We start from the raw sequence: 23,142 nt of genomic DNA on the forward strand, positions 1-23,142 counted from the left end.
GGTGCCCCAGCCTTAGCCTCAATATAAGGTCTCAATCGCACCAAGTTCAAGGCTTTAGGGAAATTATGTAGTGGAAATGCTTCACACATCTTTGAGCTCAATAAATGATTCTGACCCATCCACCTGCTTTGGGTCTGCTCACGGTCTGCACTCTACAAAAGCAGTTTCTTGGTGTGTGTCGGCACGCCGGCTCCCGGGGGACCCAGGCATTCCGGCCTCCCGCCGCCCCCTACGGGTGCGCACAAAGGCATCCATTCATGCCTGTTTACAAAGCAGCCCATTCACCCTGTCCCCTTGAACCAGCAGCTGCTGGCCGCTCCCCAAGCCTCTCTATTGGTGCTTCCTGCTGGCCATCAGGTCCGGGCCCCGCCTACTGCCGCACATTCTCGGCCAGGTTCTTTTCCCACGCCTGGCACGCTTTGCCAACTTCTGATTGGTCTGGCGCGCCAGCCGCTCTTTTTGATTGGGCAGCACTGAGCCCCAGGGGCGAGGTCTGAGCGGACCGCAGCAAGTGCTGATTGGTCTGTAATGCCTACCTGTGGGCGGGGCCGTCCGCTGCAGGCCCCGCCTCCTTTTCTGTCCAGGCCGAGGCCTCTGGACCGCCCTGGGCGCCGGTGAGTGTCGGGGGACCTCCCCCCCGTGGTGCGCCCCAAGGGTTGGCCAGAGCCTGTCAGACTTGGGGAGGCCGGAGCAGGTGGGGTACAGCGGGGCGTCTTGGAGAGGGGTGGGTCAAGAATTCACCCTGGGTGCAAGCGACCCTAGGGTCCGGGAGAGGTAAGGGGAAGGTTGTAGTCACCCAGCCCGGATTCCCACCTTGTGCCAGACAGCCTGGGGTCATCTCTGACAGCTTCACACGGTCTGTTCTGCAGAAGGGGAAACTGAGGCAGTGCTTGGAACCTTGCGTGATAGAACACCTGAGTCATGGTCTCCAGTCCCCAGCTCTCAGGACTACCGTGTCAGATGTCAGAGGAGGAAAAAGCTGTGGACCAGAGAGAGAGGGGTCGCGACAGGCAGGGACAGGGACAGAGAAGGATGTGTTTGGCTGGGTGTCCCAGTTTGTTTTGATTTGACTTGGTTTAGTTAGATGTTTTGGTTATTTATTTATTTATTTTTTTGAGATAGCTTCTGAACTCACTGTGTAGACCGAGCTGACCTCAACCCCCAACCTTCCTGCCTAGCCTCTCAAAGGCCGAGATGACAAGAGTGTGCCACCAAGCCTCACAATGGACGTGGGCACTTTAATGTATAACTAAACTCCCCTCCAGTGTAGGAGAATGGATTTGAGGTAGGTTTGTGTGGTTTCCATTTCACAGGGAGTGAAAGATATAGACTGGACCAAGGTGGGGAACACAGGGTCCTGGTGTGCCTGGCCCTGTGCCCTTTTTTTTTTAACATCATAATAGTAATCAGGAGTTCAAGACCAGCCTCGGCTACATGATGAGTTCTAGGCTGGGCTACTTAAGACCCTGTATCTGAAAAACAAAAAAACAAAAATAAATTGTTCTGTAAGCCATACCTCTTAACACCTCTTAAGCCACAAGTTTATCATAGGCATGATCACCCGATGTCTCTTCCTCGATTACCCTTGAGAAGAAGACCCAAGCCTGAGGCTGGCATAGCATTTTGACATCATATCTGAAGATTGGAGTATCCCACTTCCAGGGTTCAGGAAACTGAGATTTAAGATAAAAAACAAAACAAAACAAAACAAAACGATAAAACAGAGACCTGGGTCCTTTTCCTCACATGATTTTTGTTGATTTCATGAGCCTCAATTCCTAGCGAAGAAAGTGGAGGTTCAGAAGGCTGGAGAGAGATTCGAACCCTAGCATGCTCAGTCTGACTCTGTGCCAGCCCTTCACCTTTGCCCATAGCCGCCCACTTGGCAACAGGTTCTATCTTTGCTGGCTGCTGTGCCAGGCCCCGCCCCCGCCCAGCCTGGCAGGTGTCAGGAGACGTCAGAGCCCGGTCCTGCCTCCTGACGGGAGAGGCCCCACCTCTTGCTGGACCGCAGAGCCGGCCTCACCTGGGTGCTGGAGAGGATCTGGACTCGGAGGCCTCCCCATCTCTACCGCCAGGCGCCCAGGTAGCCTCGGGATCCGTGGGATAAAAGAGCTATGCCATAGGGCGCTGGGTTGGGACGAGAGGGGGTTAGGATCCATGCTCCCAGAGCGATAATGGGCCAGCTACCCCAAGTCAGAGGGAAGAAGCTGAGCGTGGACCACAGTGTCTGAGCGAGGAGAGCAGAGGTCTGGACCCAAGTGTCTAAAGGAGGAGGGCTGAGGTCTGGACTCATGTGTCTGAAGGAGGAGGGCTGAGGTCTGGACTCGTGTGCCTGAAGGAGGAGGGCTGAGGTCTGGACTCGTGTGCCTGAGGGAGGAGAGCTGAGGTCTGGACTTCTGTACCTGAGGGAGAAGGGCTGGGGCCAGAACCCCAGGGTCTGAGGAAAAAGGACCGGGTCCTGACCAGTCTAGATCTGAGGGAGGAGGCTGGGCTGGGGTCAGTACCCCTGGGTTTGTAGGAAGAGGTTGGGTTCTGGACCCCTGAATCTGAGAGAGAAACTGGGGTCCGGACGTCTGGGCCTGAGGGAGGAGAGCTGGGGTCAGGACCCCTGTGTCTGAGGGAAGAAGGTGGGTCCTGGCCTCTTGAGTCTGAGGGAGGAGGCTGGGGCAGGACGGGATCTATGTCACCCATTAGCTGAGGTCATAAGCTTGGTGCTGCCCCAGCCTCTGCCCAGGCGGGCGGGGCCCTGGCTGCTTTCCTTTTCCACACAGCTCTGTCTGCTCCTCCCAGGTGCTCTCACCTGCCTAAGTGACACTAATGAGTCCTGGCACCGCATTCCTGCTGCCTGAGGGAGGGGTGTGTGGCTGGGGCTCAGCCATTTGGGGCCAGGCCCTGGGCCCACCCTCTTGGCTTGGTTAACTTCCCTGAATCCCCACATCCCCACTTCTGACCCATGGCTGCAGGAAACCTCTCGACATCACCCGTGTCTAATGGAGACAGGGCTGGAGATCGCACTCTGGGGTTCTGGGCCTGGACTCTTGGTCTGAGGAGGCTTGCGGCTGCTCTTAAGCTGTTGAGAACAGCAGGGCTGTGAGGTACAAAGCCACCAAACTCTTCCTGGTCAAAGGCTACAGGGCTGGAGAGGAAGCAAGTGGGTGGGGTGGGTTAAAGTCCCTGGGATGGGGCTTGGCTCTGGGTGTATCTACCACACTGGAGCCTGGGGCGATCCTTGGCTCTTTGGGCTGACCATTTGTGGAGCACAGGGGGCCAAAGTGACTGGGAACCAGGCTACTGAGGTTGGTGTGTGTAAGGAGAGCCAAGAGGGTCCCGAGGCAGAGGAAGTTTGCATGTGGGAGAGGCTCCTGGGGCAAGCTTGAGAGAACAAGATCTGGGAGGACACCTCTTGAACAAGCTGAGTGCTTGGATGGCTGTCCCTAAGGGGTGTGTTGGAGGTGCCATTGACCTGGTACACAGAGGTGAAAGTGGAAAGCAGAGATGCAGGTGTCTTCAGGTGTTAGAGTCTGAGTGGGGATGCTTGCTTGGGTCAGTAGGGGCTGCTTGCTCTGGGCCATTTTCTGCGGGATATTGGACAACCCTGAAATGGCTGTGTTTCCTAGTCAGCGTCCCTGGAAGTGGGGGTCGGGGGGGAAGCCCAGACACCCTGACTGCCTCCTGCAAGCTTTCTTAAAGAATCTTGAGACTTAGCTGGGTCCATACCCCAAGACCTGCTGAAAGGCAGGGCCCCAGCAACTCGTGACAGGTTTCCAGAGCCTGGGCTCTGAAAGGCCTCTGAGCATGTTGACTGAACGTGAGAACGAGTGAATGCATGAAGCCAGAGAGACTTCAGGGACTGGGCAATCAACCTGTAATTATGGGGCAGGCACGACCGAGCGGTGCACAAAACGTCAGCCGTGCCCCACCTGGGCCCCATTTCAGAGTGCCAACTGTGGTGGCAACCTTTACTGTCCTTGCCACCTCACCTCCTGCCCTCTTCTCATTTCAGCTGCAGACACAAGGCACATTCCTGCCCCAGGGCCTTTGCTTTGTCCCTGCACCCCAGTAGCCTGCTGGTTAGAGTCACTCGGGTCTTTACTTTTCAAAGTAAAGATCTGAGTCTTTAGGGAAGGGCTCTCCAGTCAGTCCAGTTAAAAATGTGAACACAGTCCCAGCCCCAGCAGGAGGTATAGTTCCCCGGCCCTATACCTCCTACAGCCATTTATCACCATTTAAACCATTTGCATGTTTATAACAATGCATCTTTTTATTCTGTTTCTTGAGATGAGAATGATATTTACTGTCCAGTATAAACAGAGCCCAAGCCAAGAGTGTATTTAAGTTTTATGGTAACCACATTTGGGGGTGGGCACTGGAGAGGTGGCTGTGTGGTAACAACTCTGGCTGGCTGCTCTCCAAGAGGATCTCAAGCCCCAGCACCTACATGGTGGTTCAGAACCAGCTATGTGTAACTACAGTTCTCTGGAATCCCTCTTCTGGCCTCCATGGGTACTGGATGCATGTGGTATAAGCATACCACATGCAGGCAAACACCCTTACATGTAAATGTGTTTTTTCTTTTTATAAAAAAGTGGGGTGTAGAGACTGCTGGCGTTTTATAGCACTGATTGTTCTTGGAGAGAGCTGCAACCATAACACGTTGCTCCAGTTCCACGGAGCTGCTGCCACCTTCTGGCCACTGTGGGAACTTGCATACATGTGGTGCATATAATCTCAGCCAAGCACACATACACACAAATAATACATCTTTTACAGGAAGGTTATTTATATTACTTTAAACTGTGCGTGCGTGTGTGTGTGTGTGTGTGTGTGTGGTGTGTGTGTGTGTGTGGTGTGAGTGTGATGTGTGTGTGTGGTGTGGTGTGTGTGTATGTGTGGTGTGTGATGTGTGTGTGGTGTGTGTGTGTGTGGTGTGTGTGTGTGGTGTGAGTGTGATGTGTGTGTGTATGTGTGTGTGGTGTGTGTGTGGTGTGAGTGTGTATGTGTGGTGTGTGTGTGTGTTGTGGTGTGTGTGTGTGTGTGGTATGTGTATGTGTGTGTGTGTGAGTGTGAAATGTGTGTGGTGTGAGTTTGGTGTGTATGTGTGGTGTGTGAGTGTGTGTTGTGGTGTGTGTGTGGTGTGTGTGTGGTGTGTGTGTGGTGTGTGTATGTGTGTGTGAGTGTGATGTGTGGTGTGAGTGTGTTGTGTGTGTTGTGTGTGTGTGGTGTGGTGTATGGTGTGTGTGTGTGTGGTGTGATGTGTGTGTGTGTGTGTGTGGTGTGAGTGTGATGTGTGTGTGTGTGTGTGTGTGTGTGGTGTGGTGTGTGTGTGTGGTGTGGTGTGTGTGTGTGTGTGGTATGGTGTGGTGTGTGTGTGTGTGGTGTGTGTGGTGTGTGTGGTGTGTGTGTGTGTGATGTGTGTGTGTGTGTGTGTGGTGTGGTGTGTGTGTGTGTGATGTGTGTGTGGTGTGTGTGTGTGTGTGTGGTATGGTGTGGTGTGTGTGTGTGGTGTGTGTGTGGTGTGTGTGTGATGTGTGTGTGGTGTGTGTGTGTGTGTGATGTGTGTGTGTGTGTGGTGTGTGTGTGTGTAAGTGCAGGTGCCTGTGGAAGCACAGGGTATCTAGGAGCTGGAGCTACAGGCAGTGGTGAACCTGGATACAGGTGCTGGGAACAAAACTCAGGTTCTCGGAAAGTGCAATATATGCTTTCTACTGCTGCGACCTCTCTCCAGCCCCATAATAAGTGATTTTTTAAATTAATTAATGTGTTTATTTATTTGTTTGTTTTGTTTTGGACACAGGGTTTCTCTGTGTGACTCTGGCTGTCCTGGAACTCACTCTGTCCACCAAGCTGGCCTTGAACTCAGTAATCTGCCTACCTTTGCCTCTTGAGTACTAGGATTTAAGGCCTCTGCCACCACCACACCTGGTTGAAATGCCTTTTTTTTTTTTTTAAAGTAAAGCTGGGCCAGTTGGCACAGCCTTATCATCCCATCTACTCTAAGGCTGTGGGCAGGGTGGGTTGTAAGTTCAAGGCCATCCCGAATCAACTTAGCAAGACCTTGTTTTAAAATAAAAAGTTGAAGGTCAGTGGTGGCATGCATGCACCTTTAATATCAGCACTCGGGAGGCACTTGATCTCTGAGATCAAGGCCAGCCTGGTCTAAAGAGCAAGTTCCAGGAAAGCCAGGGCTACATCTTGTCGAGAAAAACCAAAAAAAAAAAAAAAAAAAAATTAAAAAATAAAAAAAGTCTAGGAATGTGCCTCAGGGGTACAGTGCTTCTCAAGCATGCAGGAGGGGTTTAAGCCCCAGTATGACCAAAACAAAGAAATTGGAGAGGGGACAGTCCCAATTAATGTGTCCACTCTGTTCCCACAGACCATGGCTGCAGCGACCATGTCCGTGTCTGGGAGGAAGGTAGCCTCCAGGCCAGGCCCGGTGCCTGAGGCAGCCCAATCGTTCCTCTTCGCGCCCCGGACGCCAAACGTAGGTGGCCCTGGAGGGCCCCAGGTGGAGTGGACAGCCCGGCGCATGGTGTGGGTGCCCTCGGAACTGCATGGGTTCGAGGCAGCAGCCCTGCGGGATGAAGGGGAAGAGGAGGCAGAAGTGGAGCTGGCGGAGAGTGGGCGCCGCCTGCGGCTGCCCAGGGACCAGATCCAGCGCATGAACCCACCCAAGTTCAGCAAAGCAGAAGATATGGCTGAGCTCACCTGCCTCAACGAGGCCTCGGTCCTGCACAACCTGCGAGAACGCTACTACTCCGGGCTCATTTATGTGAGTGACGTTCCGGGTGGGGTGCCAGGTGTCACCAACCTGACCTGGATTGGCAGGGCGTGGTCTAGAGTATCTGCCTCACGTCCGGTGACTGTCCTCCAACTAGTGAAAACTTACGATGCTTTATTTTTTATGGAATGGGGCAGGAGGCGGAGTTAGACAGATGCTCTAACACTGGGCCACGCCCCCAGCTCTTCACTGGGGGATTCTAGGCAGTTCCTTACTGAGCGACTTCCCCAGCCCACTTTCTGGGGTGTTTGGTTTTTTTGTTTGCAGTTGAGATGGGATCTCCCTGGTAACCACAGCTGGCCTCTGACTTGGGCTCCTGCTGCCCTTATCCCTCAGAGTAGCAACCTTAAGACTGGCCCAACTTATATCTTATTGAATGACTGGAGCCTGCTTCCTCCTGACTGGGGTGTCCGATATGAGGGTACCTTTGTTATTTTATAGTTATAAAGAATGAAAATTAATGAATACTAAGCCTTTATGAATCCCATTAGTTCATCTAATTCTGTTCAGCAAGGCAGTGGTCATTATTAACCCCATTTTACCAAAAATCAAGAGAAAGAAAGGAAAATAAAAACCATTATTTAACCAGGCATGGAGAAGAGGGGAGGATCTTTAAAAAAATGACAACGTTTATTTATTTGGGAGTGGGGGTATGAGGTCAGAGTACAACTTGCTGTATTGGTTCTATTTGTCTAACCACATGTGTCCTAAGGTTCAGACTCGGGTCATCAGGCTTGGGGGCAAACATCTTTACCAGTTGAGCCATCTCACTGCCTCCTGGCAGAAGAATCTTGACTTGGAGGCTAGTTGGGTTATGGAGTGATATACTATTTCAAAACAACAGAATAAAACAAAATAGTGTGATGAGATTGATGATGTCCAGTTGATTAAGGTGGTCTGCCAAGCTCTGTGATCCATTTTTGATGTCTGCCATAGCACATAGGTGGTGTACAGGAAGTTGTTTTACACCAGATATGGTTCCACATCCTGGCTTCTTGTTAGGATCATTTGGGGGAGGTCTCTAGAATGTCTGCTCGCTGCTTCAGACCACTACCACCAACATGGAGCTTTGGGATGATGGTGGGTGTGACATGAACATAGGTTTTTGGGGTGTTTTTCTTCTCTCTCACTTTTCTTTTAAATAAGCTTGCAGGGTGTGTCTCGTGGAAAGCCAAGGTGTGATTAACTCCATCTGAGAGAGAGCAAACAGGATTATAGAGTTTAACAAAGAATGTTATAGCCATAGTGAAAAAAACCCTTAGAATGACTGGTAAATATTTATTAAGTACTTATGTTGTACTGGGCCCTGTTCTGAGTGCCATTGTTGAGTTCTTGGCTGGCTTCTTGACTGGGGACTATTGATGTCACCCGACATTCTAGAATATTAAGTGACCCGGGCCCAGGGCCCGAGCCACTGAGGAATCTATGGAAGCCCATCCAGCCCTGATAATGACCATAATCATACCATAGTGTCTGCTGCTAGGCTCAGTTCTGAGTTCTTGCCTCCCCTTCCCCAGCCGTGTACACAGGCTCTGCGGTGGGGACCAATCTCTCCTTTTCCCCTCAGCTTGGCCTAACAGAAGCTGATAATACTATTGCGCAAACATGCATGATGTTGTAGAATCTGAGCAGTGATGAGTGCCCAGTAAGCCACATTAACGTGCCACATCAACACCAGCCGTGTCAGGTGGGAAGCATAATTCTTGTCCCCATTGATGGAGACAGTGATTCCTAGAGAGACTACTTGCTCGGGTCGACCAGTAGGAAATTGGTAGTACTAAGATTCAGGCTCAGTTCCTGTCTGATGTCCAGTGCATGGTGTGTGTTCACTGCCTGGCTAAGTGATGTCAGGGAGAACAGTGGAAGCTGAGGTCCCTAGGGACCTTGACTTAATAAGGAATTGGTCCCTTCAGTGGGACTATAGAGGCAGAGGGAAGAGGGTTGCCTCAGGCAGGGGCTCTAACCACTAATCCACATCTTTAGATCTCTTTTTATTTTGAGACAGGTTCCCACTGGTTTGCCTTTGGTAGCCTTCTGATCCTCCTGCCTCAGTCTCCAGAGAAGCTATGTTGGTAGGCCTATGCTTATCAGCCCTGGTTGTCACTGAGTCTTTAAGGGGGCCAGTCCTTCCTGGAAGTTGCCCATGGCTGGGAAACCTCAGCCTCTGGGCTTCCAACCCTAGACAGTTAAAGCCCAGCAGCTTTGGCTCCTAGGTGGGACTGTAACTCGAGCATCCCAGCCTGCTGTTTGGAGAGGGAGGTGGGGCCACCTTGGCTGGCTCCTGTTCATTCTCTTAATCCCTGAGCCTTTGTAATGAGGCAGGCTCTCTACCTCTTCCAGAGGAAGCCAGACAAGGGAATGTCCTCAAACTGTGCGTGGGGTGTGGGGTGCAGGGAGGAGTAGGCCTGTCTCCAGAGCCTTCTGGGCTAGACAGCCCTTCCAGACCCTTCCAGGGACCCTCTAGGAACTGTGGCCGCTTCCCTTTTTTCCTGGCCCTGTTGGCCAGCTAGAGTTTCCATCCTGGGTGTTACCCAAGCTGTGTCTGGCCAGAGGGGCTGGCATGGGGAGTGGGCTCTGGCGCCAGCGGCCATGAGATACCCTCCCAGGGAATGTGGTCCAGCCGCCCCACCCTGAGACCTCTGAGAGCCCAGTGGGAGCAGCCTGGGAGACTAGGGAGACAGATACTAGGCTGACCGGTTCTCCCGCTTGTGGCCAGCTGCCCCGCCCCCTCTATGAGGAGGTAATACCAGGCAGCCTGGTGGCTACACCCTCCTGCAGCCAGGTGGGAGGGGAAAGCAGGTACCCACTAGAGAGCCTGCAATTGGCTGACTGGCTTTAATAAGCAGCTGTGGCCATGAGTTGAGCTTTCTAGCTCCTTCAGCTGGCTGTCCCCAGTGCATTAGTTGGGCTGACTTAGCTAAAGGGCTAACTAGTTCTTGGCTATCTATCCACCTCTGTGGACGGTGAGTGTTTCCTGTTGATCTTGACACCCTTGTGAGTTCAGCAGAATCTCAGGCTGACAAAAACCCTCCTGCTTTGGCCTCCAGAGTGCAGGGATGATAGGCAGTCCTGCCATATCTGACTTCTTCATCTCTTGTTTGTTTACTTCTTTGTTTTTTGAGAAAACAGGCCTACAGGGTTTCACATAACCCAGGCTAGTCTCAAACTCCATATGTAGTCAGATGGCCTGATATTTCTGGCTCCACCTCCTGGGCGCTGGGATGATGTGTGCCTGGCACATGGGGCACGAGGGATGGAGCCCAGCGGTTTGTGTGTGCCAGGCAAACGCTCTGCTGATTGAGCTATGTCTCCACCTTCTGCTTTTGTAAGATGAGCTCTGAGTCTGTAGCTCGGGCTGGCCTAGAACTCACAGCAGTCCTCCTGTTTCAGCTTCCTGAATGATGGGGTTACAGGCACACACTGTTGCCTCCCCGGCTTACGGTGTTGGTGACATTCATGCTGGGCAGAATGGCTCATGCCCATGATCCTATCACGTGGGAGATGGAGGCAGGAGGATTGTTGCAATGTCAAGACTTGCCTCAAACAAACACCAACAAACAGGCCCACAGAGATGGCTTAGCAGCAAAGAGCACCATCTTCCACCTCCCACACGGCAGCTCACAGCCATCTGTGACTCCAGCCGGGAGAGCCAGTGCTTTCCTCTGGCCTCTGTGGGTACCATATGCATGTAGTACACAGACATGCTTGCAGGCCTAGTGACACCCACAATCTCAGCCCTGGGGAGGCAGAGGTAAGAGGATTCCTGTAAGTTTCAGTCCAACCAAGGCCACATAGGAAGACCTTTTATAAACCAAAATAAACAAAACACCAAGAGAACAAAGTAGCTTTATGTTGTCAGGGTGTAGGTATGCCATATGCCATATACAGGTTTCCTCTGGGAGTTTGCACCCCATTGAACACCGCAGCTCTGTTCTCACTGAGGGCAGCCACCTGACACACTCTCCCCTCTTGCCTGCCATAGACCTACTCTGGCCTCTTCTGTGTGGTCATTAACCCATACAAGCAGCTGCCCATCTACACGGAGGCCATTGTTGAAATGTACCGGGGCAAGAAGCGCCACGAGGTGCCACCTCACGTGTATGCTGTGACAGAGGGCGCGTACCGCAGCATGCTTCAGGGTGAGTATATGGTCAGCCTTGTAGGAGGACTGGGGTGGGCACTGGGTGCTGCTGGGAGCCAGGGCTAGGCTTGAGTAATGACTTAATACACTGGAACGTGGGTGAGGATCCAGTTCTTACCATGGAGGCCTTCTGTAGAGGTTTTCCAGAGTCAGCAACTGTGTAACATGCGCATCTGCTTGCAGTCGACACTCGGGTAGGGTCACGAGTAATAATGGGTCGGGTTATGTGATCTCACTCCTTCCTTGGTTTTTTTGTTTTTAGTTATTTTTTCAAAATGATGTATATGTGTATGTGAATGGTGGTGGTGGTGGTGGGGCGTGTGTGCATGTGAGCGCAGTGCCCATGGGAATCAGAAGAGGGCATCAGATCCCCTGGCAGTTGTGAGCCACCTGATGTGGGTGCTAGGAACTGAACTCAGGTGTCCTTCCTAGGTTACCCACTGGCCTGGAGTGGCCAGATAGGCTGGACTAGCTGGCCATTGAGCCCCTGCAATCCACCTGTCTCTGCCTCCACAGCAGGGGAATTACAGGTGTGCCTCACCAGGCTCAGCCTTTTGTGTGGGTGCTGGGGCTTGAACTCAGGTCCTCAGGATCGGTAGCACTTGATCAGCTTTGTGTCTCCCAGACCCCTCGCCCTGTCTTTCTGTTGCTAATTTCTGATTAGTCCAAGGCAAGCCGCCTTGCCTTTGGTGTGAAGGCCCCTGAATGTGCTCTGTCTTGTGATCAGTCCCCTGAGGCTCAGTCTCCAGAAGTCTCTCTTCAGTTGTCATTGTGAGGCATTGTCTGTAGGTCCACCGGTGATGCCACTGAGTGTCCACTGGGTCAGTCAGGGTCAGTCCGTTTCTGTCAAGGTATAGAAGTCTCTAGGATAGCAGTCTTGGCTACATTATTTAACCTCATCATAGTCCTGTGGTGTAGTTTCTTTCATTAGCACTCATTTCCAGATGGGGAAACTGAGGCAGGACAGTTACTGTCCATGGCCACACGGAAGGGTAGGTGCTAAGGTAGGACTTGAACCCAGGGTCCTGGACACTGCTTCCCGTATTCACTCTGTGCTGAGTATTGTGTTGGACGTTAGTATTTTTGAGATGGCCTCATGTAGCCCAGGCTGGCCCCTAACACCTATGTATTTGAGGATGACTTTGAACCCCAGATTCTCCTGCCTTGATCTCCTGAGAGCTGGTATGATAGGTGTGGACAATACCTGGTGTGGTACTGAGAGCGGAGTCTAGGGTTTTGTACATGCTAGGCGAGGGCCTGTGGGGGGTTGTATGAACCACGTCAGTATCATGTAGGTTGTAGGCCATCGAGCTTGGTAGCAGCTGCCTTTACCCACTGAGCCATCTCAATCTTGCTTTTTTTTTTTTTAAACGGGTTATATATTTCATCTTTTTGGAAACGGGCGTTTTTCCTGCATGTGTGTCTATGCATCAGTTATATGCCCGATGCCTGCGAAGGCCAGAAGAGGACATTGGACCCCCCCGGAACTAGAGTTATGAGCTATTGTGTGGGTGCTGGGAATTGAACCTGTGTCCTCTGCAATAGCAGCCAGTGTTCTTAACTACTGAGCCATCTCTCTAGCCCATATTGAATGTGTTTTAAACATTTCCAGACTCTGACTACAGCCTTGTTAGACAAGGAGCTGTGCTGAACCCATTGTTTGGATAGGTAAATGGAGGTGCAAAGCAACTCAGAGACTGGGTCAGAGTCACACGAGAGGAGACTGGCTCACAGGGCTGGTTCAGACCTGACACGTGTCACAGGGTACGTCATGGCAAGTTAGGTGGATGCCCTTGTGTCGTCTATAACCTGACATCTGTGCATAGAACCTGCACCCTCACCCTCATCTGTCCACAGAGCCTTCACCCATGAAAATATAGATTGTGTATAAGATTCACTAATAAGGTCCATGTGACACACAAACATGGACGCTTACTCTGGAACCACACCGAAGCCAACTCTTGTGTGGCCGAAGGATTTCCAGATCTGTGCCCTAAATGACGCTTCCTTTGAGAAGCACTGGAGGCTCCTCATCTTCTAGTCACCGCCTTAGCCCTGATTCAGTGTTCTTTTCTATGCTGATAATAGGACCTAGCACTTAGTAGGTGGTCAGAGTATATAGTGAGATGGTGACACTATGCCCAGAGTGTATGCAGAATAGTCTAAGCTAAGCTTCTAGGGTCCCGGACCTCACTTTCCAATTTTTTTTCAAGCCAGGGTTTCTCTGCGTAGCCCTGACTGTCCTAGAACTCGCTCTGTAGACCAGGCTGGACTCAAACTCAGAGATCCGCCTGCCTCTGCCTCCCAAGTGCTGGGATTAAAGGTGTGCGCCGCCACTGTCCAGCTCACAGCTCACTTTCCAATTCTTGAGCCTGTGATGCTTAGCTTGAGGTGGTGCACAGTAGGTGGTGCACAGTAGGGGCTCAAATTGGAGTTGGTAGATGAATCGCATCTGTGTAATTTGGGTTCCTCGTCTCTACTGATGAGGAAATAAAGGTTCAGAGAGGGACGGCTGCGTCTGTAGGGTCACTCAGGGAGGTTTAGTGGGGAGGGATTTGAACCCAGGAGGGTTGTGCATAGCAATGCTGACCTTTCTTTATGGTTCTGGAAAGATTGTGAGATGCAACAGGGTCAGGAAACTTCTAGATTCTCTAGGTAACATGTCGTTCCCTTCTGTCCCCGACAGATCGTGAGGATCAATCCATTCTCTGCACGTGAGTGGTCCTCAAGGGCTCCAGGGGCAAAGGCGCCCATCGAATGTGACTCTGTACCAGTGGGTGTGGAATTGGGTAAACTGGCAGGGTGCCAGCGGGCATGGCTCTACCTAACTGTGTGGGGCAGGGGCTGCCTGGTCTCCCGCCCACCCTACCTCCCCTTCCTCCCTCCACAGGGGAGAGTCTGGCGCCGGGAAGACGGAGAACACCAAGAAGGTCATCCAGTACCTGGCCCATGTGGCCTCATCTCCAAAGGGCAGGAAGGAGCCTGGTGTCCCTGTAAGCCACACGGCCTTGGGACACTCCAGACATGTCACCAGTAGCATCTTTTATTTCGGGCTGCACTCCACATTCACAGTTGGTGCAGGGCCCTATGTCTTCCCGTGTTACCTGGACACCTACTGTGTGCTCATTTGAGAATGGTGCTTTGGCACATAGTGCATGCTTCATTTTGAGGCCTGATATTAGGTGACCGTGTCCAGGTTAGGGGGGTGGTAGAGGTACCCCTAGCCTCTGAGCCCTCAGGAAGTGGTTACCAACAATACTCACACTTACAGGAAGCCCCAGTCATGGTGGGTGAGTCCTGATGGGGGCAGAAGGAGGTGGTACAGTGAGACTTAAGCCTGGCACATAATTTGCGAGGTTTCCCTGCCGCATGCTCCCTAGCCCCTTGTCCCCAGCTCTACCCTAAGGCCTCCAGTTCACCTGCATGTCTGTCCATGTTCCATGTGCCGTGTCCTGGTTCGTGTGTCCTGTCCTGTGACGTCCTCAGGCCTCCGTCAGCACCATGTCTTATGTGAGTAGCAGGAAATCCCCTTGCCACCCTAGTGTCACCCAGGGTCACTTGGGGCCACCAGCCCATAGCCATCCAGGAGACAGTGTCCGAGAATGGCATACCCGCCCCACAGGCACCCACCAAGCCATTGCTGACAGTTCTGCTATGCACCTGTTAGGACCACATGGCCCTCTAGCTCAGACAGACTATGTGCATGAAGTCAAGGTTGTCTACTGTTGCCATCAGCCCCACTGTGTTCAACAAGTCATAGAAAGTCCCTTATGTACAGACAACCATATGTACCCTGCCCTTCCTGGCAGCCCTGGCATGTGTATGTCCCTGGGCCCTGTACTGCTATTTACTTGGGTCTCCCTGTCTACAAAGATGGCTCTCCCACATTGTTTGTTCCAAGCCTGCTGCTGTGCTCATGTTCAGGCCTCATACTGGCATTTAATGCAGTACATGTGGCCAAGCCCCCTCTCATTATACCAGCTCTACTGTATTCACAGGCCTAGACCCCATGCTGTCACTTAGTACAGTCCTACTATGTGCCTGTAATTGCTCCCCTCCCCCCAGTATTCATGCGCACAAAGCAAGGGTCTCTGCCACCACTCAATGTGACCCCACTATGTGCACATGTCCAGACTCCATGTTGCTTTTAGTGCAGTCCTACTGTCTGCACAGAGCCATGCCCCCTCTATTGCTCATGGAAGCCCTACTGTGTCAATGCAACTAGGTCCTTACTGGCAGAGAAGCTATACTGTGTGCACACTCCAGTCCTACTCTATGCAGCCTGGGTCTGTACTGCCTGCCATATGTACAGAGAGAGGCCACAGATACCATCACACGGTAACCCAGACACCCAAGCCACTCCTCCCAGGAGGGCTGGAGAAACAAGCTTTCACAGGACCAGGCCACAGGACCCTTACTTTGCACATCATCTTTTTTGTTTGTCTTTTTTTTTTCTGGAATAGGATCTTATTTTATAGCCCAGGCTGGCCCAAAATTTGCTCTATAGCACATGCTGGTCTTGAACTTATATCAACTTTCCTACCTTCTTCGTGTTCCCAAATGCTGGGATTACAGGTGTGAGCCACCATGTGGGGCTGTGTTTGTTTGTTTTTTGTTCTTTTGACAAAGCCACTAACTGGTGTAGACTGAGAAAAACACATTCAGCACATTTATTGAACACCTACTGTGTGCCTGGCTCTGAAACCAAAGGAGCTAGAAGTAAGCTCAGAATAAGGAACTGCCCTCACAGCACAAAACTACCAGTTATTGAGTGTCCACTGTGCACCAGAGTGTTTGAAGCATTTTCTATGAGTAGTGAAATACATATTATTCTCCAAACTCGTTTCCACAAGTGACGATAGGGATCTGTGAACCGCAGCAACGTATTCGTGGCTGACAGTTTGATGTGCACCCTTCCAGACCTCTCTCCCTATGCTGACTACCGTGTATGTTTGTAGAAATAACCAGGTTGTGCTGTAGTTTCTAACCTGCTTTGTTTCGTATTAATGGGAACACGACTGGTTCTGCAACATTTTTCCCCTTTGTTTGGTTGTTTTATGTGCACTCAACAGTAAATCTCCAAGAATTTTCTCTGTTCCCCTCACTATACACATGGCAGGCAAGACTCCTCCACCCTGATTGATACAAAAGGCCCCACCCAGAGAAGGCCAGCCCGACGCCCTGGCCCCATGAGGGATTCTCCCTTTCTCACTGATGCACCGTCTCCCATGCCCTGCAGGGGGAGCTAGAGCGTCAGCTTCTTCAAGCCAACCCCATCCTAGAGGCCTTTGGCAATGCCAAGACGGTGAAGAACGACAACTCTTCCCGATTTGTGAGTATGGGGGCTGTGCATCTGTCAGTCTGGGAGGCTGGGGCCCGATTTGGGGGTAGGGAAGAAGGGAAGAGACAGGGGTCTGGACCCCTAGGGTTTGAGAGAGGAGGTCTGTGGAGGAGCTCTGGGTCTGAGAAAGGAGGCTGGGGTCTGAACCCCGAGTCTAAGGGAGGAGGTCCTACAACCTAGCTGCTGGTGGCTCAGCCAAGTTGTCTGGACCCGGATTTCCTGCAGAGTCCCTGCTTGGGACGCACTGCTGGTGTGAGCTTGGGGTAGGAGGAGGTCTGGATTTGGGGAGACCCCTTGCACGACTTAAACCTTGCACCATTTTTGCTACAGGGCAAATTCATCCGTATCAACTTTGATATTGCTGGCTACATCGTGGGAGCAAACATCGAGACCTGTATCCTCTGAGGAACCTGGGAGGAATGGGTAGCAGCCAAGGAGGGTAGCCCTGAACCTTCACCCTGCAAAGATGCCCCGTGGTGCTGCTCGGCTGGGAACCGAGCAGCCTTGTGAGGGCAGGCCTGTGTGGACCTTCGAATTCACGCGTTTCTGATGTCCTGTTCAGCCCGTGGTCAGACTCTTGGCTGTGCTTTATGGAGTGAGGGCATAGTAGAGTCCAGGGAGAGACAGGAGGGGATGGGTCCGGGAAAGCCAGGTGAGCGTCCAGAATTTTTTCTTAGTGAGGTTATAGAGGGTATGTTTAACTGTCTAAACAACAACATGGGAACTTGCAGGGGAAAGTCCCCTAGGAAATCTAGGCAGAGCTTCAGGGCTCAGTGTTATCAGGGTGAGGCAACCCCACTGCTTATTGGGTCACAATCTCCTCCTGGAATGGTAGGTACCACACTGAAGCAGCACACAGTGAGGCATACCTGTCATCCCGGCACTCAAGACCCTCTCTCAAAATACCAAACAAAATGAGAGGCTGAGGGCTGAGGAGAGGGCTCTCCTTGTGGGTCCTGGGAACTGAACTCAGATCTTCAGGTTTAGTGGCAAGTGCCTTTACCCACTGAGCCTTATTGCAATCTCCCATTGAATTAGATGTACCTTACTCCGTTGTTTTGCGTGTGCTTTGGTCTGCGTACCACATCCTTGGTGCTGGCAGAGGCCAGAAAAGGGCATTTGATGTCCTGTGACAGAGTTACACATTGTTGTGAGTCATATCATGGATGCTGGGGATGGAACCCTGGTCCTTTGATTAAGAACAGCCTGTGGCGCACGCCTTTGATCCCAGCACTTGGAGGCAGAGGCAGGCGGATCTCTGAGTTCAATACCAGCCTGGTACACAGAGTGAGTTCCAGGACAGCCAAAGATACACAGAGAAACCCCGTCTCAGAAAACTGTAAAGCAACGTCAACAACAAACAAACAAACACACCCACACAAGTCTGCTCTTAACTGCTGATCCATCCCTCCAGCTCCACGTTATTTTAATTTAATTTAATTAATTAATTAACTAATCTTTGAGATGCTGGTCTGGAATTCATTATGTAGTCTAGGCTGATCTGCAATTCCAAATACTTAGACTTCAGGCAGCAGGCTCCTTGACCTGCCTCCCCCACCAGATCTGTTGGAGAAGTCCCGGGCCATAAGACAGGCCAAGGATGAATGCAGCTTCCATATCTTCTACCAGCTGCTAGGGGGCGCTGGGGAGCAGCTAAAAGGTTAGTGTCACTCTTTCCCAGCCTGCTTTGTCCTGGGGTGGTCGAGAAACATAAGATCTCCCACTCTCCACACCCTCACCATCCCCAGAACAGAATCGTTGTGTCCAGTCCTGCCATCCCTATGATGTGTGGGAACAGCGCAGTAGCGGAGCTGCGCAGCTCTGGGCTCCTGTCGTGTCCCAAGCCCTGCTTTCTACCCTCTGCTTCCAGCTGCCTTCTGGCTTTTGCTCCTGCCTGCGGCATCTGCTCCGTTCCTGCACCCCTGTTCCTCCTGGCCCTATAGTGGCTCTGCCTTGTTGTGGCCTCTCGCAATTCCATGCTTCCAGTTGACCTTACTGTGTGCTGTTGCGCCTGCAAGCTGCCTTCTGTTGCGGTTCCTGCCGGCTCAGAGGCTATGCCAGAGGTTGTGCCCTCTCTTGTCTCCTCTTTTTTTTTTTTTTTTTTAAGATTTATTTATTTTATTTATGTGAATACTATTGTTGTCTTCAGACACATCAGAACAGGGCATTCGATCCCATTACAGATGGTTGTGAGCCATCATGTGGTTGCTGGAATTGAACTCAGGGCCTCTGGAAGAGCAGTCAGTGTTCTCATCTGTTGAGCCATATCTCTAGCCCTCCTCTCTTTTTGAGACAAGAGCTCGCTATGTAGCCCAGGCTAGTCTGGAACTCCCAGCACCCCCTACCTCAGTCTCCTAAGTGCTAGAATAATAGCAAGCGAGCCACCGTGTCTGACTTTGTAGCTCCTTATTCCTCTGCCTTCTGTCCACAGTTTTTTGGGTTTTGTTGTTGTTTGTTTGTTTTTGTTTTTGTTTTTTTTTTTTTTCGAGACAGGGTTTCTCTGTATAGCCCTGGCTGTCCTGGAACTCACTTTGTAGACCAGGCTGGCCTCAAACCCAGAAATCTGCTTGCCTCTGCCTCCCGAGTGCTGGGATTAAAGACGTGTGCCATCACTGCCCGGCTGTCCACAGCTTTTTATGTCCCTCCTCCTGACTCCTGTGTTGGTCCCCTGACACCCTGGTTCCAACTCCGTGGCTTCTGGCAGCATGTGTGTCCCCAGGTGCTGGCTCTGCCATCTTCTCCAGCACCTTCTCCAGCCTGCCTGCTCCAGGCCCACCCAGCCCAGCCCTCAGTGACAGACCTCAGGCCCTGTCATGACTCAACTGATCCTAGCACTCCCTCTGTCCACAGCTGACCTCCTTCTGGAGCCCTATTCCCATTATCGCTTCCTGACCAATGGGCCCTCATCGTCCCCGGGCCAAGAGCGGGAGTTATTCCAGGAGACCCTGGAGTCCTTGCGTGTGCTGGGCCTCCTCCCAGAAGAGATCACTGGTGAGTGAGCCTGGGCCACTCCTACCTGGGAATGGGGTTGTCTTTGAGAGTGAGTGTTTGAGTGTGCAAGTGTGTGTGAGCTATGTCCATGAATGTGTTGCTGTGTGAGTGCAAGTGTGTGTGTGTAAGAGTGTGAGTGTGTGTGTGAGTGAGTGAGTGAGTGTGTCAGGAGATGGCTTGTAGATGCTTTGTTGGTTCTGAGGATTAAACTCAGGCCATCTTGTATGTGTACATAAACACAATTACTGACTGAGCCATCTTTTCGTCTTCACTTGAACGGATCCACCTCCCAGCCTACTGTTTAAGTATTTATTGATACTGCTGTGTATAAAGGGCTGGAGCTCTTCCAGGGAGGAGGTGGGCAGATCTCCCCCCCTCACCTCATGGACACTACAGACGTGAGATCAACCAGCCACATAAATGATAGGAACCTGGTCAGAGTATGGGGAGTGGGTGCAGTGCAGGGAACCAGAGGGGTTGGAGTTGGAGTACAGCTCCACACAGGAGGCCAGACGAGGGTACCTGGGAGAAAAGGTGCTTGGACAGAGGCCTGAGGTGAGGACAGTAGGAAGAGCATTCTGGGGTGGCTGTGCAAAGGCCCTGGGGCAGGGGAAGTGTGTGTTGGAGAACTTGACACTTCAGGAGTGAGTTGGGTCTTCTTTGAACTTCATTTGACATTTTATATTGCGATAGTAAGAAGAGCTCTTGGGGACAAACAGGACAGGAAAGGTGATGGTTTAACAGTGATGTGTGTCAGGTTGGCGAGGGCTGGAGTGTTCTGGTCAGTTTTTATTGTCAACCTGACACCACCTTGAACCACCCAGGAAGAGGGATGTCAGCCGAAGTCTTATGTGCTCAGATTGGCCTGTGCGCATGTCTGTAGGGGATTGTCTTGTTGATAATTAATGTCGGAGGACCCAGTCCATTGTGGGTGGTGCCATTCCTAGGTAGGTGTCTCGAGCTGGAGAGCAAAGCAGTAAGCAGCATTTATCCATGGTTTTGGCTCCTTTTCCTGTTTGAGTGTCTGCCCTCACCTCAGTGATGAACGGTGCCCTGGAAGTGTATGCCAGGTAAACCCTTTCTCGCCCTATGGTGCTTTTGGTTAGAAGGTCTCACCACAGCAGCAGAAAGCAAAGTAGATCAGAAACTGAGACAGGATCACTTGAACTCCTAATTCTCCTGCCTCCGTCCCTACCTCCTGAGTGCTGGCATGACAGGTGTGCACCAGGCCTGGGTTATGTGGTGTTGGGGATGGGACCTAGAACCTCACACATTGCTAGTCAGGTGCGCCACCAACTGAACTACACTTACAACCCTTTAAATGATGATGATGATGGTGGTGGTGGTGGTGGTGGTGATGGTGATGATTTTGTTTGTTTTAGAAAGAGTCTCATACTGGAGCCCAGACTGTCCAGGATCTAGCTGTGTAGCTAAGGAAGGCCCCAAGATTGTAGCAGTTTTCCTTTCTCAGCCTCCAGAGTATGACGATGACAAGCACTGGCCCCTTTACCCAGCTGGACCACAGCATCTTTTGAGAGGTTTTGATATCTTCCTTTTTGGGTGCACTTGGCTCTCAGACAGAGACCTCTAGGTGTATGTGGGTCTGCTGGGCTCCACCTCACAATTTGATTCTCCTCGGGAGCTCATGTAGCCTTCAGGGCTCAATCTAGAGTGCTGAGCACCTCAATGTACCCACTCATGGCCACACCTACAGCCATGGCCAGATTTCTTAACCATGGTTTTGTAATTCCCCGGCCTGCTAGTCTTTCCCACCAGCCAACTAGCAAAGAAATTCAGAACCTGGCCATGATCATCAGCCCAGCCTCTTGATACCAGATGGCCCACGGTACCCTCCTATTGGGAGCCTGTGTGTACTGGGTTCAGTGGCAGATGGGAGTTTTCCATTGTGCAAACTCAATTTTCAGAGTTTGAATGTGCTTACAGCCTGATTTTTGGGCCACCACAACTTCAGCAACACTTACACCTTCCAGAGAGAGGACCATGGGTGGTCATCTTCATCCCAAGGCCCCAGAGCCTGGCTCTAGACTTTCAGTGTCCACCCATACACATTTAACTTAACTCATTAATTTATTTTGGTGCTGAGATGTGACTGATGGGCAGGTGCACTATCACTGAGCAGCGTCCTCAGCCCATCACTGGGAGATTCCAGGCATACCCTAACACACCTTGGTCGGTTTTGGCTGCAGAGGAGCCACCTCGCCACCATCCACAAGGTGGCGCCAGTTCTCCACTTCCTAGCTCTGGGCTTGCGTTCCCTCCATCTAAGAAGTTCGTATATTTTTGTTGGAGTGGCAGACAGATGGGATCATGTGGCAGCCTCCTTGTGCTCCACTTGTATGGTCTAGAGCCCAACATCTTTGCATAGACTCTGTTTCAGCTCAAAGATGAGACAGAAGGTCAGGAAGTCTTGCCTGGGTCCCATCTCCCCTCAGGAGATGGCAGGGAGGTGGCGGACCCCATAACCCTCAGCCAGAAATGCAGATGGACATGCCCGAGGCAGCCTGGGGCAGACAGCGTTTGGGACCCAACAAGAGAGGACCTCTGTGTGTCTGTCACCGCACTTTGTATCTTTCTCTGCTAACCCTTGGTACTGTGAATGCCAGGCTGGGAAGCTGAACGGTTAGCAGACACAGGGAACCTGAGAGTCTCTCCTATGAGTAAGAATCTTGAACTCAGTCCAAGCTGGAGTTCTCCATTTACCCAGCCCCCCAGGTTTCCACTGCTGTGGTTGAGCCCTACAATTCCATCCTCACCACCCACACCACCCTGGAGCACTCTGATTGTGCCTTCATGGTAGACAATGAGGCCATCTATGGCATCTGTCGTAGAAACCTCGACATTGAGCACCCAACCTACACCAACCTTAACCGCCTTATTAGCCAGATTGTATCTTCCATCACTGCTTCCCTCAGACTTGATGGGGCCCTGAATGTTGATCTGGCAGAATTCCAGACCAACCTGGTACCCTACCCTCGCATGCACTTCCCTCTGGCCACTTATGCCCCTGTCATCTCTGCTGAGAAAGCCTACCACGAGCAGCTTACAGTAGCAGAGATCACCAATGCCTACTTTGAGCCAGCCAACCGGATGGTGAAATGTGACCCTCGCCATGGTAAATACATGGCTTGCTGCCTGCTGTACCGTAGTGATGTGGTTCCCAAAGATGTCAATGCTGCCTTTGCCACCATCAAGACTAAGTGTACCATCCAGTTTGCGGACTGGTGCCCCACTGGCTTTAAGGTTGCCATTAACTACCAGCCTCCCACTGTGGTACCCGGTGGTGACCTGGCCAAGGTGCAGAGAGCTGTGTGCATGCTGAGCAACACCACAGCCATTGCTGAGGCCTGGGCTCGCCTAGATCACAAGTTTGATCTGATGGATGCCAAGCGTGCCTTTGTGCACTGGTATGTGGGTGAGGGCATGGAGGAGGGTGAGTTCTCGGAGGCCCGTGAGGACATGGCTGCCCTCGGGAAGGGTTATGAAGAGGTTGGGGTAGATAGTGCTGAAGGAGACCATGAGGGTGAGGAATATTAATTAATTCATGTGCTGCCAGTCTATACTTCTGTGGTCTCATCCTTGTCTTTGCGTATGCTCTAACTGTCCTAAACTGTCAATAAAGGTGTTTCCGTTGTAAGTTGAAAAAAAAAAAAGAATCTTGAACTCATGAGCCGGGCATGGTGGCGCACGCCTTTAATCCCAGCACTTAGGAGGCAGAGGCAGGCAGATTTCTGAGTTCGAGGCCAGCCTGGTCTACAAAGTGAGTTCCAGGACAGCCCCAGCTAATACAGAGAAACCCTGTCTCGAAAAACCTAAAAAAAAAAAAAAAAAAAAAAAGAAAAGAATCTTGAACTCATGACAGTCCTCTTG

General features: G+C 51.6%; 2 protein-coding genes across 6 annotated transcripts in view; both read left to right on the forward strand.

Moving 5' to 3' along the window:
* Positions 1-568: 568 nt before the first annotated feature.
* Positions 569-23,142, forward strand: part of Myh14 (myosin heavy chain 14) — a 67,086-nt gene continuing 44,512 nt past the window's right edge. Inside the window, exons 1-11 of one of the 5 annotated variants that reach the window (XM_029479395.2) lie at positions 1,426-2,086; positions 2,967-3,098; positions 6,377-6,772; positions 10,764-10,920; positions 13,609-13,636; positions 13,813-13,915; positions 14,409-14,432; positions 16,162-16,254; positions 16,594-16,657; positions 17,825-17,923; positions 19,114-19,254. In XM_029479395.2, coding sequence (XP_029335255.1) covers positions 6,380-6,772; positions 10,764-10,920; positions 13,609-13,636; positions 13,813-13,915; positions 14,409-14,432; positions 16,162-16,254; positions 16,594-16,657; positions 17,825-17,923; positions 19,114-19,254 — 1,102 coding nt within the window. In that variant the 5' untranslated portion in view covers positions 1,426-2,086; positions 2,967-3,098; positions 6,377-6,379. Of the gene's footprint in view, positions 615-1,425; positions 2,087-2,966; positions 3,099-3,212; positions 3,300-6,376; positions 6,773-10,763; positions 10,921-13,608; positions 13,637-13,812; positions 13,916-14,408; positions 14,433-16,161; positions 16,255-16,593; positions 16,658-17,824; positions 17,924-19,113; positions 19,255-23,142 lie in introns of those variants that run through there. The other 4 variants (XM_021166764.2, XM_021166765.3, XM_029479396.2 and 1 more) reach the window with 4 other exon arrangements.
* On the forward strand, positions 21,852-22,928 carry LOC110297783 (tubulin alpha-1C chain-like). The gene has a single exon (XM_021166767.3). The coding sequence runs from the start codon at positions 22,066-22,068 to the stop codon at positions 22,807-22,809; it is 744 nt and encodes a 247-aa protein (XP_021022426.1). The 5' UTR covers positions 21,852-22,065; the 3' UTR covers positions 22,810-22,928.

The sequence above is a fragment of the Mus caroli genome, unplaced genomic scaffold (genome assembly GCF_978045245.1).
Source record: "Mus caroli unplaced genomic scaffold, Mus_caroli_1 scaffold_8, whole genome shotgun sequence".
In the NCBI taxonomy this organism is placed as follows: Eukaryota; Metazoa; Chordata; class Mammalia; order Rodentia; family Muridae; genus Mus; species Mus caroli.

Coding starts and splice junctions, on each gene's coding strand:
- LOC110297783 (XM_021166767.3), top strand. CDS start 22,066: ATGGTAGACAATGAGGCCATCTATGGCATCTGTCGTAGAAACCTCGAC.